The sequence below is a fragment of the Giraffa tippelskirchi genome, chromosome 12 (assembly GCF_054371585.1).
Source record: "Giraffa tippelskirchi isolate mGirTip1 chromosome 12, T2T-mGirTip1v1.2.pri, whole genome shotgun sequence".
NCBI lineage: Eukaryota > Metazoa > Chordata > Mammalia > Artiodactyla > Giraffidae > Giraffa > Giraffa tippelskirchi.
In genome coordinates this window covers 149,442,191-149,460,082 of record NC_137286.1, presented here as the reverse complement: position 1 = coordinate 149,460,082, position 17,892 = coordinate 149,442,191, and the positions used below count along the sequence as shown (strand labels likewise).

Genomic DNA, 17,892 nt, shown 5'->3' with positions numbered 1-17,892 from the left:
CTCTCCTTCCATCCCCGCACGCCCTGTGTGTCGGGTTCCTGCCTGGTAAGGTCCCTGGTGAGAACCCTACGCGCCCCCCTGCACCCTGAGTTTCCCTCAGACTCTGGTGCGGGGTGTTTCCCAGGCAGTCTCGTTCTCAGATGCGGGCACCCTGGAGGCCCGGCTGAGCCTGCTCTGGGCGTCGTCTTGGCGGGCACAGCCCTACTTGCTGGCTTGATCAGAGCCACGCTGTCCTGCTCGTAGTTCAGGACGACCTTCCCTGGGGCTCTGGGCTCCTGTCGGGGTGGCACAGTGGCTGTTCTGAGGGCCCGTCTAGGATGGAGCCCCACCCTCCAGCCCCGAGGGCTGGGGGCTGTGCCTGCTGCAGGCAGGCCCCCGGGGGCCTCAGGGACCCTGTATGTGCCCGTCCCCAGCGCTGGGCCCCCCCCGTGCCCCTCTGCGCTCCTGTGTCCCCCCCACGGGGACCGCGGGTGCGGGCGAGGGCGCCCCCACTCTCAGGAGGACGGTCAGACCCCGTCCCCCGCATTTCCTCTCTGTCAGCTTCCTGCTCCTCCTGTCCCCAGAGCTGACTTCCTCGGAGACGCCCGGCAGACTGGCTGTCCTGGGGCACAGGCCTGGCTCGGGCCACCTTGAGACCAGCCTCGCCTCCCTCGGGAGGCAGGTCCTCCCAGACTGAGTCAGCCCTGCGAGGCCCAGAGCGTGCTCCCCACGGCGCAGCCTGAGCCCCCGCGGATGCTCCGAGTCCAGCTCCGGTTCCTGCGGGGATGGCTCGGCCTGTGGGTGGTGGGGGCTTCTGCCTTCCCTTCCCAGGGCCCAGCTCCCCTGCCCAGTAACCCGAAGGCTCAGCCCCAACAAGGGGAGACGCAAGCGTGATGGGAGCCAGGTGTCCCCAGAGCTGTCTCGGGACTCCGAACAGCCACTGCTCAAGAGCCCACCTGGTTCACTCTGCCCAGAGGCCCCAGCCCCACCACGCCAGCCTGGCCCCCACGGCCTTCTCTGTGGGGCCTCCCTTTGCGGAGGTCAAGGCAGGACACTCAGGAACAAACCCTCTGGTTTGACCATTTCTGGGAAGCCTGTTCCCACTGATTTTTCCAAACTTGCAATATCTCCTGTTTACAAAACTGTCCAGTGACCCCTGGGGACTCTTGGGATGGAACTTTGAAACTTTGCTTCGTTGGGTTACGCAAAAGGCAACTGGCACGGGAAACAGCAGGGCCTGTTGAGGTGACTGTGTCTTTGAGAAGCACATCTGATTTTCCTGACTGTTTGGGTTGAGGGCCTGGAGCTGGTGCAGGTGGGTGGGCTTGGCCTGGGGACGAGACCATTTGAGGAGGGGCCCCCCTCCCGCAGCCCCCCGGCATGCACCTGGCGTGAAGGGGCCCTGGGGGGCAGCGGGGACTCGTCAGAGCCAGGTTAGTGCTCTGGACTCTGCCTGGACCTGGGACTTCAGAGCCCCAGCTGGGGACAGTCACTCCGGGGGACGTGTCCGGGGCTCCAGAGTCTGTGGGCCCGGGCCCGGGGGACTCGGCGGTGAAGCCGGTAAAGAACCAGCCGATAGGTCAATGTCAATGTCAAAACATCCTTGCAACAGGAAGCCCTCTGGGCCCCTCTTCCCGGGGAGCCTGCCCAACCCAGCCCCCAGCCCAGCTCCCAGCACCTCCGCCAAGTCCTGAGCGGCCTGGGCCGCAGCTTGGGGCCTTTGAGGACAGAGAGACACACTGGGGACAGGACAGGCGTTGAGGCTCCTCCCGGAGCTGCGCCGACCCGTGTGTGCAGGGCTACCCGATCCCAGGGACACTCCCAGCGGGGGCGGGAGGCGGCCCCAGGCCTGGCCCCTGGAGTCTCATTTCCACTTCCACGGGCAAGAACAGAACCAGGCTAAGGAGAGGACACAGCTCTAATCAGGCAGGTAGGGAACCCGCTCAGAGCCCAGCGCCAAGCTGAAGGGGAGTCAGGACCGTCCAGGTGGCGGGGGCTTCACTGGGGCTGCGGCTGCCCGCGATCCCCGCCCTGGCCTTCATGATCCTGTCAATCCACTTGAGGAAGTTGGAGACCTTGGTGTAGACGCCGAACTTCCCCTTGCGCGCGCACCCTTCGCCCCAGCTGACGATGCCAGTGACGAAGTAGGTGTCCCTGAAGCGGGTGACGTGGGGGCCGCCGCTGTCGCCCTGGCAGGCGTCCTCAGGCTGGGCGTCGTAGCCGGCGCAGAACATGTTGGACGTGATGGTGAAGCTGCTGGACAGCTTGCAGGTGTTCCTGTCCACGTAGGGCACCTCCAGCATCTTGAGCGTGGACGACAGGCGGCCCTTCTCATGCGTGCGCCCAAAGCCGCTGACGACACCCGTCTTCTGGGTCATCAGCGTGGCCTCCGCCCAGTCCTTCTCGGGCAGGCAGGCGGGCGCCACGTTCCGCCGGAACCGGATGGGCGTCTTGAGCTTCAGCACCGCGATGTCGAAGTCGTAGGTCTCCTTGACGAAGCGGGAGTGCTTCACGGTCATCTCCACCTCATGGGCCATCTCGTTGCCCTCCTCCTGCTCCGTGTTCCGGTCACCTGAGGACGGGACACGGCCATCAGCTCGGGGCCAGCAGGTCGCTGACACCTTAAAGTAGTCGTGATACTTTCTGCTTAAAGCCTGACACGTGGTCACTGGACAATGTGAAATATAGGACAGAAGCGCGAGGCGGGGAGACAGACTTCTACTTCCCGACTGGTGTCAGCAGTCATTGACCCCTTGTCCGCCCGTGGGTGGGACCAGCCACCAGGTCTGACCTGCCAGACACCAACCCTCCCGGCCACGGGGCCAGGTGGGCACTGGTCAGAGCCCACGTGTGCCATGAGTGCCAATTCTCAGACTCAGAATGAAGAAAATAACTGGAAATCTCTCCCAAGTACTGCAAAAACTGATTACATGTGGAGCTGACAGTATCTATAATTACTGAAATGAGATTCACCTGTAAACTTGTAAAGTGTATAATGAAAAGGCAATGTAACTAGCAAGTTAGAAATTGCAGGTGTGGCTCACGTCTGTGGCTTGCACTGGGTGCTCACAGGTGCTCTGAGACCTGGCAGAGAAGGGGGGTGATTGGAATTAACCCTCAGACAGAATGTGGCGGCTGCTCAGACTGCTAGGGGTGCTGGCGGGCTTCCTGGAGGAGGGGGCCCCCTCTTCCCCTCCCCCCCAGGGTTTCAGGGCTTTAACTCCTCGTGTTTCCAGCGTCTGTCCGTCCCAGTGTCTGACACAGGAGGAGAGCGCTGTGGGCGTGGCTGGCACTCACCAACCCTCACCGTGAACCTCTTGGCCTGGCACAGGCAGTGGGCAGCCGTGAGGATGTAGAACTCGCTCAGGATGGTGCCCCCGCAGAATCCCTCATTCTCCTCGTTGACCAGCAGAGCCTGGGGAGAGGCGGGTGCCGGGGAGGGTTACCCTTAACCAGCCTCCTCCCCGCCTCCGCCTGCGTGGGCCTCCCCGCAGAAGGGCTCGTGTGGTCTTCAGGCTGGAATGAGGCCCCGAGCAGCACGCCCCCGCGCCCACCCCCACAGGCCGTCCTGCCCAGCGCTGCTGGTCCTCGGAGTGGGCCCGCCGTGGACCCCACGGTCCCACCAGGTGCCCAGCGCTGCTGGTCCTCGGAGTGGGCCCGCCGTGGACCCCACGGTCCCACCAGGTGCCCAGCCCTGCTGGTCCTCGGAGTGGGCCCGCCGTGGACCCCACGGTCCCACCAGGTGCCCAGCCCTGCTGGTCCTCGGAGTGGGCCTGCCGTGGACCCCACGGTCCTACCAAGTACCCAGTGCTGCGGGCTCCAGACTCGCCCGCCAGGCCCTCCTGGTCTTTATTCTCCCCACCCTTCCTGGGTGACAACATTACACTTCGGGGAAGAGGCCCTGGCACCTTCAGACTGACACTCAAAACACCCAGAGCTGCCGTGAGCCGCAGCACACTCTCTGGGGACGATGGCTAGGTGTGGCGTGACCTTCCGCGGGCTCGTGACACATCAGACAGACGCAGGCCCAGCGTGTAGCCATGGGCCAGCGGACGTCATTACCGAGGACTGTCACAGCTCTGGGAACGTCACTTGTAGAAGCCATCTTGGCTCTGGACACTAAAAACCTGAGGTCCAAGCAAAGCATCTGGGTGGAATGGAGGCCCCATGAGACCCACTCAGGTAAACAGCAGGTCATCTCCAGCGTGTGTCCGGTGTGGCATTCGGGACACGGGCTGTTAAAGGTCGCTCATTGTTGATGTGAAACTCACATGTGAGGGGAAGCCTGTGCTTTCACTGCTAAGTCTGGCAACTTGAGTCCAAATTGACAACCAAAGAGTGATTTTTTTACCTTTGGAAATGAATGGATAGCCGTTTCACTGAGGCGCCATCTGCCTCATTAGGACTTAGGTGTTTGGGTGAAAGGATCTTTCAAATTAGAAGTGAAACAAGAAGAGTGACTCTTTTCATCTCCTGTCAAACCCAAGAGCACGCACCGGCCTCGGGGGGCCGCCCTCTGCCCACAGACCCCACCCTACGGCCCAGACTGGGGCCCCTCCTCTGCCTGGTGGGGGGTGTGGTGACCGAGAGGCTGGAGGCCCAGCCTTTTCAACCCCGGCTCCTCCGGCGGTGCCCGATCACCCGCAGCAGACCCTTGACTTGTGGGGACGCCTCCCCCGCCCAGCACCTGGCCTCCAAACCCTGCAGTCACCTGCCAGGGGCACTCGCCCTCCGCGCATTCCCTGCCGCCCACAATCCGGACCAGCTGGTTGCCGTCCTCCCCGGTGCTGGGTTCGGTCCTGTTGAGGCCCAGCAGGTGCCAGGAGCTCTCAGTGGGGCCCAGGTCTCCAGGGTCGTACTGCTCCAGCTCGCTGGCGTCGGGCACGTCCTCGCCGGCGTGGATGGCCCACCGCCGGCTGCGTCCCTGTGTGAACTTCCCACAGGGGAAGGGCTCTGGAAGAAACGCACAGGCTCAGCCAGGCAAGGAGGACGCGGCCCCCGCCGCGGGGGGAGCGGGCGGAGGAGCGGGCCTGGGGACAAGGCAGGGCCCGCAAGGAGTCTGTGCGGAGTGGGGCGCCCTGTGTCCTGCTGGGTAGGGGTGGTCACGGGTGGGAGCCCTGACCTCTGGCTGGTCAGTGCCGACGGGTCACAGGGCCTCTGCAATCTGCTGGGATGCGTGCAAAAGTCAGGGGGCTGTGGATGAACAGAGGACCGCGGGGCGGCAGGTGACATGGCTGCTGTTAATACATCGAGAGCATGATGGCAGAACAGGGGGACTGGGGTGCATCGTGCCCCGAACCCCGCTAACTCTACTGTGTGTGTTAAACGTAAGGAGACCCACCCAGTCCGTCCTGAAGGAGATCAGTCCTGGGTGTTCACTGGAAGGACTGATGCTGAAGCTGAAACTCCAGTACTTTGGCCACCTGGTGAGAAGAACTGACTCATTTGAAAAGACCCTGATTGTGGGAAAGATTGAAGGCAGGAGGAGAAGGGGAAGACAGAGGATGAGATGGTTGGATGGCGTCACCGACTCAATGGACATGAGTTTGAGCAAGCTCCGGGAGTTGGTGGTGGACAGGGAGGCCTGGCGAGCTGCAGTCCGTGGGGTCGCAAAGAGTCAGACACGACTGAGCCACTGAACTGACTGAACTGAACCGAATACCACACCAGAGAAAAAGAAGTGCTGTGGGCAGAAGGAACACTGTGCTGAGCTTCACAAGCTAGACTGAGAAGTGCCCAGCGCGGGGGAGGTGTCACTGCCCATGAAAAGCCTCCTTTCGTAGTATGACTGCCAACTGGGGGACTGAGGCAGGACAGGGGCGGAGAGTCGAGGACCTGCAGGGCCCCAAGGCTTCCCTCTCGCCTCGTGTGTCTAAGCTCAGACGAGCGGCACCTGGGTCCCGGGGGCCCCGGCCCCGCAGGCCCGCCGAGGGCGCAGGAGTGCTCACAAGAGTGGAGCTCTTCAGCGACTCGAGCTGCTGCCGCATCAGCATCTGTAATCTCTGCCCCTGGAGATTCTGTACCAGTTTGTCCGTGACTTAGAACAGATCTTTTTGCACCAGGAAGTAGTTTACCTAATTTTATTTTCAAACATCAAAATTTATTTTAAATTGATCTGTGATTACTCCTGGAATTAAAAAAAATTTTTTTTGCAAGCTTGTCAAAAAAAAATGGCTTCAGTTAAAATAATTTTGGACCAGCTTAAGTTTAAACATTTCAGGCAAAGACGAGCACAATAAAGGACAGAAATGGTAGGGACCTAACAGAAGCAGAAGGTATTAAGAAGAGGTGGCAAGAACACACAGAAGAACTATAGAAAAAAGATCTTCATGACCCAGATAACCACGATGGTGTGATCACTCACCTAGAGCCAGACATCCTGGAATGTGAAGTCAAGTGGGCCTTAGGAAGCATCGCTACGAACAAAGCTAGTGGAGGTGATGGAATTCCAGTTGAGCTATTTCAAATCCTAAAAGATGATGCTGTGAAAGTGCTGCATTCAATATGCCAGCAAATCTGGAAAACTCAGCAGTGACCACAGAACTGGAAAAGGTCAGTTTTCATTCCAATCCCAAAAAAGGCAATGCCAAAGAATGTTCAAACTACTGCACAATTGCATTCATCTCATATGCTAGCAAAGGAATGCTCAAAATTCTCCAAGCCAGGCTTCAACAGTACGTGAACTGTGAACTTCCAGATGTTCAAGCTGGGTTAAAAAAGGCAGAGGAACCAGAGATCAATTGCCAACATCTACTGGATCATTAAAAAAGCAAGAGAGTTCCAGAAAAACATCTATTTCTGCTTTATTGACTATGCCAAAGCCTTTGACTGTGTGGATCACAGCAAACTGTGGAAAATTCTGAAAGAGATGAGAATACCAGACCGCCTGACCTGCCTCTTGAGAAATCCGTATGCAGGTCAAGAAGCAACAGTTAGAACTGGACATGGAACAACAGACTGGTTCCAAATAGGCAAAGGAGTACGTCAAGGCTGTGTATTGTCACCCTGCTTATTTAACTTATATGCAGAGTACATCATGAGAAACGCTGGGCTGGAGGAAGCACATGCTGGAATCAAGATTGCCGGGAGATATATCAATAATCTCAGATATGCAGATGACACCACCCTTATGGCAGAAAGCAAAGAAGAACTAAAGAGCCTCTTGATGAAATTGAAAGAGGAGAGTGAGAAAGTTGGCTTAAAACTCAACATTCAAAAAACTAAGATCATGGCATCCAGTCCCATCACTTCATGGCAAATAGATGGGAAAACCATGGAAACAGTGACAGACTTTATTTTCTTGGAAGAGACTTCTTCCAAAGTCACTGCAGATGGTGACTGCAGCCATGAAATTGAAAGACTCCTTAGAAGAAAAGTTATGACCAACCTAGACAGTGTATTAAAAAGCAGAGACATTACTTTGCCAACAAAAGTCTACCTAGTCAAGGCTATGGTTTTTCCAGTAGTCATGTATGGATGTGAGAGTTAGACCATAAAGAAAGCTGAGTGCTGAAGAATTGATGCTTATGAAATGTGGTGTTGGAGAAGACTCTTGAGAGTCCCTTGGGCTGCAAGGAGATCCAACCAGTCCATACTAAAGGAAATCAGTCCTGGGTGTTCATTGGAAGGACTGATGCTGAAGCTAAAACTCCAATTTGGCCACCTGATGAGAAGAACTGACTCATTTGAAAAGACTCTGATGCTGGGAAAGATTGAAGGCAGGAGGAGAAGGGGGCAACAGAGGATGAGATGGTTGGATGGCATCACCAACTTGATGGACATGAGTTTGTGTAAACTCCGGGAGTTGGTGATGGGCAGGGAAGCCTGGCGTGCTGCAGTCCATGGGATCACAAAGAGTTGGACACAACTGTGCGACTTCAGTTGTTTTTTTTTTTTACCAACAGAAACTTAATCTCACTGTTCTCCACCTGATGAGAGGCTCAATTTGCACAGTTGCCACTGCCCTGAAATTGCCCACCTCCCCAGCCAGCGGCTGGACTCTGCATTCCTAACCACCCCCGGTGATCGGTGCTGCGGGGCCAGTGGGAAGCCTGCTGAAGGCTGCGCTGACCGGGGCCGTGGCCTCTCAGGTCCTCTGGCCCAATCCAACCCCACACAGGGGGAGTCCTGGTCAGACAGGACCTCCCCTGGGGTGTGTGACTGTGGGGAGCGGCTCGCCCACCCCCAGGACCCCCAAGCACTGGGCCCTCACTCAGCCCTGCCTGAGCTCCTGGGCCAGATGCGTGGTGTCCAGCTTTATCAAGGGAAAAGCCATTACTGTCTGACCCACTGCAGCCAATCAGTCCTGGAGGGCCCCAGGGTCCACCCTGGCCCCTGCACCCCCTCCGAGGCTCCTTGGCCAGCCCGCAGCTCCAGTCCTGGTAACTATAGCCTCCCAAGCATACGCCCTTCCTGGGGTGCCAGGCACCATGGCAGCAGCTCCACGGTTTGCTGGGGGCCGGGCTGTGTGCACCCTCATGCACCACATGCCCATAGGAACGGACGTCACAGGCCCGTCCCTCAGACGGCTCTCGGAAGCAGCAGGTCTGTCTCCAGACTGTGCTCCCCACGTGGAGGCTTGGCCCTCACCACCCCGCAACCCACCTGTGTACCCCCACTCCCCACATCCCCCAGTCCACACCTGTGCAGCCCCCCACCTGTGGACACGCAGGACTTGCTGTCGTCGCCCAGCACGTAGCCGCGGGCACAGGAGCACCGCACGTTGCCGCGCTCCTCCCTGCAGAACTGGTCGCAGCCCCCATTGTCCAGGCTGCAGAGCTCACGCGTGGCTGCGGGGAGGCGCAGGGCTGAGGGTGCTGCCCGGCCAAAGGGCTGGGGGGCCCTGAGCCAGGCCAGAACCCTGGGCAGGCCCTCGTCCCTCCCACCGCCTCCCGCGGGGTGGGGGCCCGGCTTCTTGAGGCCCTGGGAAGCTGCCGGGGAAGGCCTGGGGGCAGAGGGTCTCAGGTTCAGCCCGCGGAGGGGCGGGGGGCTCTGGCCAGGGAGGTGGGCCTCGTGCCGAGCTGGCGGGGCTGCAGGGCCCTGGGGTCTGGGCTCCGTGTGGCGGAAGGGAGGCGCGGCAGCCTGCTCCTGGACCCAGGCCGGCTCCCGGCGGCCGGCCGGCCGTCATGACTGAGTGACCTGGGCGGGTTACCTAGACCCGCAGTCTGTTTCCCTGCTGGTGAAGGGGTGGAGGCCACACGCTTCCCAGGAGAGCGCCCAGGTCTCGAGAGGCGCTGGGCACAGGGGACCTCGCAGCCTGGCGGAGGGGCAATCACCCGCCCCCAGTGCGCCCAGCATCAGACTCCTGACACCCATCAGCCCTGCCGCCCTGGCACCCGGCTTTACACTTCACTGCTGGGCTTTGATGAGAAGACGCTCACAGGGCAAACGTTAAAGAAACTTCAGAAAACATGCCCGCCAGCCCCTGGGTCAGCCAAACGGTTTGGGGCGCGGGACGGGGGGCCCCCGGACGGCAGAGGGGCGGAGGCACGACTGATATTCCCACTGGGGAGGTTCTGAAGTGTCCAATCTGAAAGCGTGCTCTCAGGATTATAGGTTCAGAAACAACAAGCAGACGTGCAAAGCTTTCTCCTTAGGGAAAACTGGTCCAATACTAACCTAATTTTTGTTAAAAAGTAGTCATTGTATTAGGAAAATTCAGCAATTTTTCCATGTAGTATTACTCGTGTCAGATTTGGACAATCCCGAGCACTCAGCACTGACTCCACACGAATTTCCAGAATCACAAGAAGCCGGAGAGACGTCAGTTCCCACTCCCACGTTAAGGGGTCCTGCCCTGCACAAATGCGCACTCCGCAGCCGCTCAGAGGAACAGGGACCTGCCTGGGGTCCCCTGTCCCCCACACCGGGGCCGTGACGCCCTTTCCGCTGCTGCGGTGGCAGAATCTGCTGAGCCCAGGCTGAGCCACGGTGGCTGCCGGCAGCCTCTAGGGCCCTCCCGGGGCCTCTGGCTCCCGCCCTCCTCCCCACCGGGCAGCTCTGACCGGAAGACACACCGAGAAAAGGAACTCACAGAATTCGCAGTTTTTGCCCTCGAACCCTTCCGCGCAGGCGCACGTGTAGTCCCCGAGGCCGTCTTTGCACCGGCCCTGATTCAGGCAAGGGTGGCCTTCACACTGGTCTCCATCTGCAAAGGAAGCACTTGGAAACAAACGCTCTCAGGCAACTCCCTGCGTCAGGGAAGCGAGCTTGCTGTGTTGGTCTTGGCACATGTTTTCAGGTAACTCGAATGAACCTGGGGTTCTTCCTGTTTTCCTGCAAACGAGTTGTTCTGTCTGGACTTTGTCACCCACCTCCTCTTTGCGGCCACATGTACGTGAGGCATGTATCTAACTAGATCATTGACTGAGCTTCCCAATTTTTGGTGGGACATTTGTCAGTGCTTTTCCAAGCACTGACAACACTTTTACATCAGGAAGGGGAGCCCTGGGCTGGGGGGTGGGTGCAGCAAGCAGGAGCCTGGAGGCTAGGTGATCACTGGACACTTGCTCTGGGCTGAGCGTGGACGGGCAGGGTGTCAGGCTGCCCGAGCCAAACGTCTGGGTGTAAAAGGAGAAGAGAGAGCCCCTGCCCAGCATTAACACGCCTCTGCGTTTCTTGGTACACGTGTGCAGTGTAATTCAGGGACGGGTCCAGTTGTCATTGTGAGAAATCTGAACACCGTTACCAGAATGAAAACATCATTATAACTCATACCATTTCAGATGCTGTAAGCATTAAACCAAGATGGTTACTTTACGAGAGGACCCAATGTTTCAGATTCTATTTTTTTGTTTTTATCTAATATACTTGGGTTTTAAAAAGTTACCATGGAATTTGGTATCCTCAGATGGGAATGAACTGATTTAAATGTATATAATTAACAAAACTAGAATGAAATAAAGTTACCATAAAAAACTATTTGACAATAACTATTAAGGAAACCGGAGAAGGCAATGGCACCCCACTCCAGTACTCTTGCCTGGAAAATCCCATGGATGGAGGAGCCTGGTAGGCTACAGCCCATGGGGTCGCTACACTCAGAAGGGAAAAGTCTTAGATGAGTAAAATTTACACCAGAAAGAAGGAAAGGAAATTCAGGAAACATCTTCAAAATGTGAATACAGTCTCTCCCAGTCTACCCTTATGAGTCCTTCTCACTTAGGATTAAAATAGAAAAGTTCTCACCTTTGTATATACTCCAGAATTCATCCTAAAAGGGAAAAACGATTTTAAAGTGCATTAGGGAAAACAGGCATTTCATACCAATAACCGCCATAATCTGATAACTCAATTGAATAGCCTATTTCCCAAACAGAGACCATTTTGTGGGACAAATTGCTCTAGAACTATTCAATCTAAAAGGGATTTTTTTTTTCAGATATCCTGTATTTATAAAGCTGTGGCTTTAAGCATCTTTTTTTTTTTTTTTAAATACATGTTGGTATAATAAATTATCATATCCTAGCATCCATTTTCTTGCTTGTGAACAATTGAACATGGCATCTGGAAAATATTTTGTGATACAAACTTTACATTTTTAGCTTTCATTCTAGCTGCTGCTGCTGCTGCTAAGTCGCTTCAGTCGTGTCTGACTCTGTGCGACCCCATAGACGGCAGCCCACCAGGCTCCCCCGTCCCTGGGATTCTCCAGGCAAGAACACTGGAGTGGGTTGCCATTTCCTTCTCCAGTGCATGAAAGGGAAAAGTGAAAGTGAAGTCGCTCAGTCGTGTCCGACTCTTAGCGACCCCGTGGACTGCAGCCCGCCAGGCTCCTCCATCCATGGGATTTTCCAGGCAAGAGTACTGGAGTGGGGTGCCATTGCCTTCTCCGTTCATTCTAGCAAAATCACTAATTATGTGACCACAATCAAGGTTTTCACATTATTTGTTTCAACTGGAATTCGAAATGACTTTTCTTGAGCTGTAGAAGTTTCTATATGTTTTGCTTGTTTGTTTTTCACTAATTTCAGTTTGGAGAAACTTCGCTGAAACAAGAGCAACTGAAGTAAAATCTCTAAAGCAATTACTTAGATTCAGAAGCAAGTCAGAAACTTTATGCATCTCATTCAAACACTGTAACAAATTCACAAGGACAAGTGACAGTAATTGCTAAGGGTTCATTCAAGTCGCAGTGCGCATTGATAGTTTGTTCTCTGGCGTGCTGCAGTCCATGGGGTCTCAAAGGGTCGGACACGACTGAGCAACTGGACTGAACTGGACTGAACTGAGTGCTCTGTCGTGTGGCGTACCAGTTTGCTTTACCCATTCACCCAACCAAGGACTTTTGTACTATTTCTAGTTTGGGGCAGTTATCAACAGAGATGCTATAAATGTTTCTGTACAGGTTGTTTGTGAAAAAAAGGTTTTTAATTCTCTACAGTAAATATCCGGGAACGAGACTGCTCAGCCATGTGGTGACTTGATCAGAACCTGATTTTCCAGGCTGGCGGCAGCATCCGCGCCCCCCGGGCAGTGTCTGAGCCCCGCGCTGCACGGCCTCCCCAGCGCTCGCTCCTTGTCAGGGTTGCTGCTCCTCGGTGCATCCTGGCGTCTCGCTGTGGGTTTCATCTGCGTCTCTGCAGCGCCCAGGCCCGTTGAGCATCTCCTCGTGTGTTTATTTGCCATCCACATATGCTCTTCAGTGAAATGTCTGTTCAAATCTGTTGCTCACTGTACTTAACTGGATTGTTTATTTTCTCCTCTTGTGTTGTGAGAGTTCTTTATAAAGTCTGAGTGCAAATCTTTTGGCAGATATGAGATTTGCAAATATTTTCTTAGTCAGTAGCCTGTATTTTCATTCTCTTAACAATGTTGTTCACAGAGCAAAAGTCTTAAATTTAGAGTAAGTCCAATTTATCTATATTTTCTTTCATGGATTATGCTTTTCGTGTCATGTCTAATTATTTTTGCCTAACTTAACTTTGTGTCAAGAAAATTTTCTCCTAAAAGTTTCCTGTTTTATCTTTACAGCTATGTGATCCATTTTGAGTTAACTTTGTGTAGTTGTGAGAATTAGGTTAAAGCTGACCTTATTTGCATATGGATGTACAATTACTCCAATACCATTTTTGAAAAAGAATTCTTTTTCCACTGAAATGCTTATGCACCTTTGTCCAACATCAATTGGCCATGTTTGTGTGGATCTATTTATGGACTTTCTATTATGTTCTATCGATCTGTGTGTTTATTCCTTTATCAGTACCACACATCAATATATCTCTGTGAGTAATGTAACTTTATAATAAATCTTTAAATCAGGTAGTGTGATTCCTCCAACTTTATCTTCTTTCTCAAGACTGTTTTAGTTATTCTAATTCCTTTGCTTTCCCATATTTAAAATTTTAGAATCAACTTGTCTCTATCTGATGGAAGTTTGATTTGCATTGCATTAAATCCATATATCAAATTGGGAGGAATCAATGTCTTAATATGTTGTCTTTCAAACCATGAGCCTTCTGTGTCTACTTATTTAGGTTCTCTTTCTTTCAATAGCATTTTGCAGATTTCAGCATACAGATCGTGTATGTTTTATTAGATTTACACATAGGTATTTTTCTTTGGACCAATAGTAAGTAGCATTAATTTTTTTTTTTAATTTTTAGTTTCTAACTGTACATTAATTGGAGAAGGAAATGGAAACCTACCCACTCCAGTATTCTTGCCTGGAAAGTTCTTTGGAGAGAGGAGCCTGGCGGGCCGCAAAGAATCGGACATGGCCAAGCATACACACATGCACATTACTACTACACAGAAACATGATTAATATTTGTGTGCTGACCTTGTAGTCTGTGACCTTGCTGTGTTAGTCACTCAGTCGTGTCCGACTCTTTGTGACCCCATGGACTGTAGCCCACCAGGCTCCTTTGTCCCTGGGATTCTCCATGCAAGAATACTGGAGTGGGTTGCCATTTCCTTCTCCATGTGACCTTGCTAGACACATACATTGTAAGAGGTTTTTTTTTAGATTCCATGGGATTTTCTATGTAGATTATTATGTCACTGGCCAATAGGGGTAGTTTCATTTCTTCTTCTTAACTCATTGTTAAACCTTCCGCGTGGCTAGGGCTTCCAGTACAGTGATGGGTCAGGAGTGTTGGCAGTGGACATCCTTGCCTTCCTCCAGTATCAGGGGAAAGCATTCAGCTTTCACTGCAGTAGCAGGTACAGGTTCCTTGTTAATAATCTTTATGTTGTTGAAAGAGTTCCTTTGTAGTTGTAATTTGCTGAAAGACTTTGAAATTATGAACGGCTGCTGCATCCTGTCCAGTGCTTCTCTGTATCAGCTGACACGATGATGTGGGTGTAATCGATGGATCACGCCAAGTGAGGGAGGGAAAGCCGCTCAGTCCTGTCCGACTCTTTGTGACTCCAAGGACTACGTGGCCCATGGAATTCTCCAGGCCAGGATGCTGGAGTGGGGAGCCGTTCCCTTCTCCAGTGGATCTTCACAACCCAGGAGTCAAACTGGGGTCACCTGCATTGCAGGCGGATTCTTTACCATCTGAGCCACCAGGGAAGTCCATGCTACTGATTTTTAAATACTGAGCTAGACTTGTGTGCTCTAGATAAACCCGCTTGGTCATTGTATATTCTTATAAATCTGTATCTATATTTATTCTGTATACATATCTGTATCTGCTTTATTCAATTTGCTGATAATTTGTTGAGGATTTTTATGAGAGGTTCATGTGAAGTATTGTCGTGTAGCTTTCTTCTTTTCTTTCTACCTCTGTCCCTCCCTCCCCCTTTCTTCTGTTTTCGTGGGGTTTGGCATCAGAGTAATGCTGATTGAAAACAAACTTACAAGTGTTTCCTTTTATTTTCTAGAAGAGATTACACAGAATTGGTGTTCTTTCTTCTTTAAACGTTTGGTGAAACACCAGTGACACCGTCTGGGCCTTGACGTTTCCTTTTCAAAAGGGTTTTAACTAAGAAGTTGAATCTGCGGGTACCTCTGTCATATTACATGCTTTGGTAATTCAAGGTTTTGAGGAATTTGTCCATTCCCTCCAAATTGTCCAAATTCTATCCAAATTTGTGCATAGAATTTTTCATAGTATTCACTTATTATTCTTTTAACACATATAGGGCCTGTAGTAATATTCCCTCTTTCATTCTTAATATGATTTGTGTGTTCTTTTTTACCAATCTTGTTAAATCTTATCAGTTTGATTTATTTTCTCATTGTTTTGCATGTCTTTAATTTTACTGATTTCTCCTCTTTTGGGTTTGCCTTTTTGTGTGTGTGTCTTAAGGTAGAAGCTTAAATTATCATTGTGAGAACTTCTTTCCCAGTAAGCATAGTGATTCTATAAATTTCCCTATAAGCACTGTTTAGCTGCGTCCCACAGATTTTGTTGTCTATCCATTTTGTTCAGCTGAAAGTATTTTCTAGCTTCACTTGAGGCTTCTCCTTTAGCATGTGGGTTACTTAGGGGATTCCCTGGTGGTCCAGGGGTCAAGATTCTGAGCTTTCACTGCCGAGGGCGCAGGTTCAGTCCCTGGCTGGGGAATTAAGATCCCACAGGCAGTGGGGCATGGCTGAGGCAAACTAACAATTCGGCATTTTAAAATTATAAGGATGGCAGTTATAAGGAAGTAAGGAAGAGTGTTTGGGAAATGATGCTGAGGAGAAGGGCAGAACATGCACGTCTACCGGTGTTAGTTACCCTTATTACTTAAAAAGATGACCTGGACCCCGAGTGTGGTCGCAGACGTCTGGTGAAGAGTGCGCACCCAGGGGCCCTGTGTGCAGCCCGGCCCAGAGCGCATTCCAAGACCCAACGCTTCGCACTTCACTGGCCCCGCGTCCTGGCCGCACCGCCCCTCACCGTCTGCTCGTTGTCCTCGAAGACCTCGCGGGCCTCCTCGTACGAGCAGGCCTCCTCCCGGCACTCTCGCTCCAGGTTTCCCTGCTTCATCTCCTCCAAGAACGAGTTGGCCCTGCGGGCTCTCTGCAGGACGCTGTGGGCCTGGTCCCGGGGCAGGAACACTGGGGCGGGAGGAGGCGGCTGTCAAGGGCTCGCCCACGTGCAGGTCGTGCCCCGGGCCGCACACCCCGTGAGCGGCGGGTCAGACGCCTGCCCCGAGCCCACTCCCGCCGGGGGCCACCCGCCCTGCGCAGAGCCCCGCGCCCTCCTGGGCCACTCCTCTGCTGGATCCTAGGCTCAGCTGTGCCCTCTGCCCCCTCCCCCAGGTCTGAGCTCTGTGCTAGGTGGGGAGTTGTGACGTGGTTTTTAAAGGCGTGATCGTTTCAGACGCCAGGACACACAAACCCACAAGTAAAACAAAAGTTTCAAGAAATGGCGCTCACTGTTATTTTCTGCGAAACAGTACCTGTTACAAAACTTTCTGCTTGATTCTGTCCCATTTCATTTAAGACTGACTAACTTGATCTCGCGACTCACAAAGGAGTTGTGACCTGCCCGTGACAGCGTCTGGGGTCCGAGGGTCCCCGGTCCTCTCCGCCTGTCTGTGCTCAGCCGTCCCCACGCTGCCACCCCGTCTGCCGCCTTGCCCGCCCTGCCCTCTTTCCACGGGAGGCTCTCGGCTCCTTCCCCTGGCCCTCTGCCTCCTCTCTCTGCCTCTGTTCTGCTGAAGAACTGAGTCTCTCCCTGAGACAGATGACTCTCTAAGTTGATATTTCTCATCCCAGCTCATGTCCTGAGCTCTCCATTTTCACCTCTCCCCACAGTGAGTGTCCCCCCTTATCTGTCTCAGATCTTCCGATCTGTCCCTGAAACACAGGACTGCAGAGTCAAGCCGTCTTGAGTGGCAAATGCATCTCGGTCGCCTACTACTGAATGCTGGCAAGTGGAGATCACAATCCCTTCCTCTTAGGGTTATTTTAGAGACTCTATGAAACTCTCGAGTGTCCAGTTGGTCTTACCTCCAACTACTTTCTCTTCCAAACCCCCTTCTTTTACTGACACCCGGCTTTCCTCGTGAGCCCAGGCTCAGCCTTGCTCTCTGGGCCCCTCCCCACACTCCAGACGTCTCCAGCAGCGAGCGCTTGCTTTGAGATACAGCCCACACCCCCTCTCCCTTCCCCCGCGCGGCCTCCCTCCTGCGCCGCCTGCCTCCTTCCCGCTCTTCTTCCCCAGGCTCCTGGACTTCCGCTTCACCGGGAAGGCAAGCACGCAGGCAGGCCTGGGGCTGCTTCTCCGCTCTCTGCTCTCCCGCCTTCAGGACGGGCCTGGGTCCCGGGAGGCCCAGAGCCCCCTCTGTGCAGTCTCAGGCTGGGCAGCCCCTCCCCGGGCAGAGCCTGCCTGACGGGGTGGCACTGGCCCTCGTCTTCCTCCCTGCCTTGGAAGCCCCTCTCTGCCTGTGACCCCCCCCAGGCGCCCCCAGACAGAGGCTCTGTCTCTGCCTGCCGTGCCCCCGCCCCGGGCACCACGTCCTCCCATCTGTCCCTCTGCCCCTGTGTCTCTCTGTCCCTCTCTCTTTCTGTCCACGTTTCCTTCTGCTCTGATCCACCGGCCGACTTCCCACCCCCGGGGAGGCACGCCTGGCCGTGAGCTCCCAAGGTTGAAACCACAGCCGGCACCTCAGGCCGAGCTTCCACAGGGGATGTGCACCCACTCTCCACTCAGGAAGTTCAAGGGCATCGCCCTGACCCTCTCCTCCCCACTCCCTGGGGCCACCTGCGGTCCACAGGGTGAGGGCCGCTTACCGCTCCCCGCTGGACGCAGGAGGCCCCCCAGGGTGGTGCTGAGCAGGAGGAGGCGCAGCAGGCCCGCCATGCTGGGGCCCTTCCGAGGACAGCCGTCTGTCCCCGCCGCGACAGGCCTCGGGGGCAAGGTCCACTCGCCCTGGCTGGAGGGCGGCTGGCTCCCGGCCTGCTTATCACCGCCGCCTGTTGGAGCCTGGGCCTGCGGGGGCGGGGGTTCAGGGACGGGAGGCGGCCCACCC

At 54.3% G+C, this 17,892-nt stretch overlaps 1 protein-coding gene across 1 annotated transcript; it reads right to left on the bottom strand.

Annotated features, from left to right (window-relative positions):
• Positions 1-1,563: 1,563 nt before the first annotated feature.
• On the bottom strand, positions 1,564-17,838 carry F10 (coagulation factor X). The gene is made up of 8 exons (XM_081551519.1): positions 17,654-17,838; positions 15,813-15,973; positions 11,167-11,191; positions 10,013-10,126; positions 8,637-8,768; positions 4,691-4,932; positions 3,277-3,394; positions 1,564-2,551 (listed from the first exon to the last, which is right to left on the bottom strand). Exons 1-8 carry the CDS (start codon positions 17,721-17,723, stop codon positions 1,923-1,925), a joined length of 1,491 nt encoding a protein of 496 aa, XP_081407645.1. The 5' UTR covers positions 17,724-17,838; the 3' UTR covers positions 1,564-1,922.
• Between the last annotated feature and the right edge of the window lie 54 nt (positions 17,839-17,892).

Coding starts and splice junctions, on each gene's coding strand:
- F10 (XM_081551519.1), bottom strand. CDS start 17,723: ATGGCGGGCCTGCTGCGCCTCCTCCTGCTCAGCACCACCCTGGGGGGC. Junction 8,769..10,012: donor GGGCAAAAACTGCGAATTCT/GTGAGTTCCTTT, acceptor GCCTCCCCGCAG/CCACGCGTGAGCTCTGCAGC. Junction 3,395..4,690: donor AGGGCGAGTGCCCCTGGCAG/GTGACTGCAGGG, acceptor GCCTCTCCCCAG/GCTCTGCTGGTCAACGAGGA.